General features: G+C 37.2%; 1 protein-coding gene across 1 annotated transcript in view; it reads right to left on the bottom strand.

Moving 5' to 3' along the window:
* LOC111089617 overlaps positions 1 to 2,886 on the bottom strand; it is a 13,824-nt gene that overhangs the window by 5,031 nt on the left and 5,907 nt on the right. Inside the window, exon 3 of the mRNA XM_022402457.1 lies at positions 2,407 to 2,462. Coding sequence (XP_022258165.1) covers positions 2,407 to 2,462 — 56 coding nt within the window. The remainder of the gene's footprint in view (positions 1 to 2,406; positions 2,463 to 2,886) is intronic.

Raw genomic sequence — 2,886 nt, 5'->3', positions numbered from 1 at the left:
TTACATCAGTTACGCGTGGAGCCTTAAATTTTGTGGTTCGACATTACTACGTAATCTTATTTTTAAATAATGAGTTATCGTAAATAAGTTACAAATGTAACAAGTCTCCGTACAACACGTTGTGTTATTAATGTTTAAAAACATGTCTGTTCGGGGTCAAAAAGCATATCAAGTAGTGATGTTCAAAACATGTCTGTTTGAGGTCTAAACGCATTTCAACAAATAGTATTGTTATAAAATGTCTGTTTCAGGCCTGAGCGCACTTTAACAAATACTGTTGTAACAAATACGTCTGTTTCAGGTCTGAGCTTATTTCAACAAGTTGTGTTATTAATGTAGAAGAACATGTCTGTTTGGAGTCCAAACGCATTTCAACAAGTTGTGTTAATAATGTAGAAGAACATGACTGTTTGGAGTCCAAACGCATTTCAACAAGTTGTGTTAATAATGTAGAAGAACATGTCTGTTTGGAGTCTGAACACATTTTAACAAGCTGTATTATTAATGAATAAAAACATGTCTGTTTGGGGTATAAACGCATATCAGTAAGTAATGTTGTTAAAAACACGTCTGCGTGAGGTCTAAACGCTTGTTTGTTTTTTTAATTTCGCGCAAAGCTACACGAGGGCTAGCTGCGCTAGCCGTCCCTAATTTAGCAGTGTAAGACTAGAGGGAAGGCAGCTAGTCATCACCACCCACCGCCAACTCTTGGGCTACTCTTTTACCAACGAATAGTGGGATTGACCGCAACATTATTACGCCCCCACGGCTGAAAGGGCGAGCATGTTTGATGTGACGGGGATTCGAACCCGCGCCCTTCAGATTGCGAGTCGAGCGCCCTAACCACCTGGCCATGCTGGGCCTGGTCTAAACGCATTTCAACAAATATTGTTGTTAAAACATGTATGTTTAATGTCTAAACGCACCTGAACAAGAAGTGTTTTTAAAAATATATGTCTTTATGAAGTCTTTTAAAAATGTATATGTAGAAGTATTTGAATAAATAAAGTAACAAAAAAAAAACATTTAAAACATTTTTCAGTTTAGTGCATGATAATCAACAATGTTGACGTATCATTATGTTCATTTATAGAAACCCGAAACCCTGATTCATCAGTGAAGAGTGGTCAGTGGCGTTGCTTCCAATTCTTGTGCTGAGTGGTCAACATCGGGGCTGAAACCTCACTTTGGAATCTGTTACTCTTATTTGACGCCTAATAATTACCCATTTTAATTGCTATCCTAAATGTCATTCTGAGACCATATGAATAGGCTAGCTATTCCTATTGGTCATGTTGTGTAGATCTATGTCATTACATGGTATTGTTTAAATGTAATGTCAAGACTAACTGGTGTATAAACAAGTTGTCCAATGACATATCCACATCTTTCCTTTTACGAACTTGAATACTATACTCCATAATGACTTGCTACTTATCTCTATTTTCTCGGTTTAGTCACATTGGAACAGCAATGATAGAATGTTATTCTCTGAAAAAGTCTCCACAGCTATGATAGTCTGTTCTTCTCTGAAAAATCTCCACAGCTATGCCAGTCTGTTCTTCTCTGAAAAAGCTCCTCAGCTATGCCAGTCTGTATTTCTCCGAAAAACCTTCACAGCTATGACAGTCTGTTTTTCCTTAAAAGCTTCCACAGGTATGGAAAACTGCTCTTCCCCTCAGAAACCTCCACGCCTATGACAGTAAGTTCTTCCCTTAAAATCCTCCACAGCTATGATAGTCTGTTCTTTCTTCAAAAACCTCCACAACTATGACAATCTGTTCCTCCCTCAGAAACCTCACAGCTGTGACAATCTGTTCTTCCTCTGAAAACTTCCACAGCTACGACAATCTGTTCTTCCCTCAGAAACCTCCACAGCTATGACAGTATGCTCTTCCCTCAAAAACCTCACAACTATGACAATCTGTTTCTCCCTCAGAAACCTCACAGCTATGATAATCTGTTCTTTCCTTGAAAACATCCACAGTTATGACAATCTGTTCTTCTCTCTGAAACCTCCACAGTTATGACACTCTGTTCTTCCCTTAAAAAGCTGCACTAGCCACAAAGGGACAATACAATTATGCGGAAACTATCAAAATGTAAGCAACCGCCATAACAGTAAATATTTACATCTAAATATGAAGCTAGAATATATTGTCTTAACGGTATAGGAAGTATGTGTATATCAACAACAGCGTATCGGTTTTTACAATTGCATTAAATTAAGGCGTAATGTTCTAGGTTGTATTGAATAGTTGCCTGTTTAATGTTTTCGGCATCTTGCATTAAATTTTTCACCGTGTTTTGCGCTACTCGGACATATTAAGAAACGTATAAAACAATACAAGGTGTAACACAATATAGAATAAAGGCTAAACAATAAATAGCGATCAGAAATCCTACCTGAATACACACTAAAAGAGTCACGTACCAGCCATGTGGCTGAATGTTAGCAGCTCCTAGAGGAAAAATAGCATACATTACTATCGGCATCACTTCTGAGTAAATTCTATTTCATCAAGTAATTAGGGATTATTACCAAATCCGGTGGGGATGAAAATATAAATATATGATGGAGTGGAAATACATTGCAGACGCTTAATGAAATAAACAAGAGGGACTCTTCAACAGCCGCTGCTCTTGAACTTCTTTTAGGCAGGATTAGATAAAAATTAATATACGAGACCTTTTTTTTTTCCTTTTATTATCTATTACATCAGCAATACCAAGCGTGGGGCGCGCGTATACCCGATTAGGTTTTATAAGTCATCTTTACCTACGTACCCTCAAATTGAAATGATTTTAGGCAGGATTAGAATAAATTAATCGATGAGATTTTAAGCATGATCAAATAATCAATGGAAACAGTTTGACCTCTTGAGT

This window comes from Limulus polyphemus, unplaced genomic scaffold (genome assembly GCF_000517525.1).
Source record: "Limulus polyphemus unplaced genomic scaffold, Limulus_polyphemus-2.1.2 Scaffold6802, whole genome shotgun sequence".
Classification (NCBI taxonomy): domain Eukaryota; kingdom Metazoa; phylum Arthropoda; class Merostomata; order Xiphosura; family Limulidae; genus Limulus; species Limulus polyphemus.
This window is presented reverse-complemented; position numbering and strand designations above follow the sequence as displayed.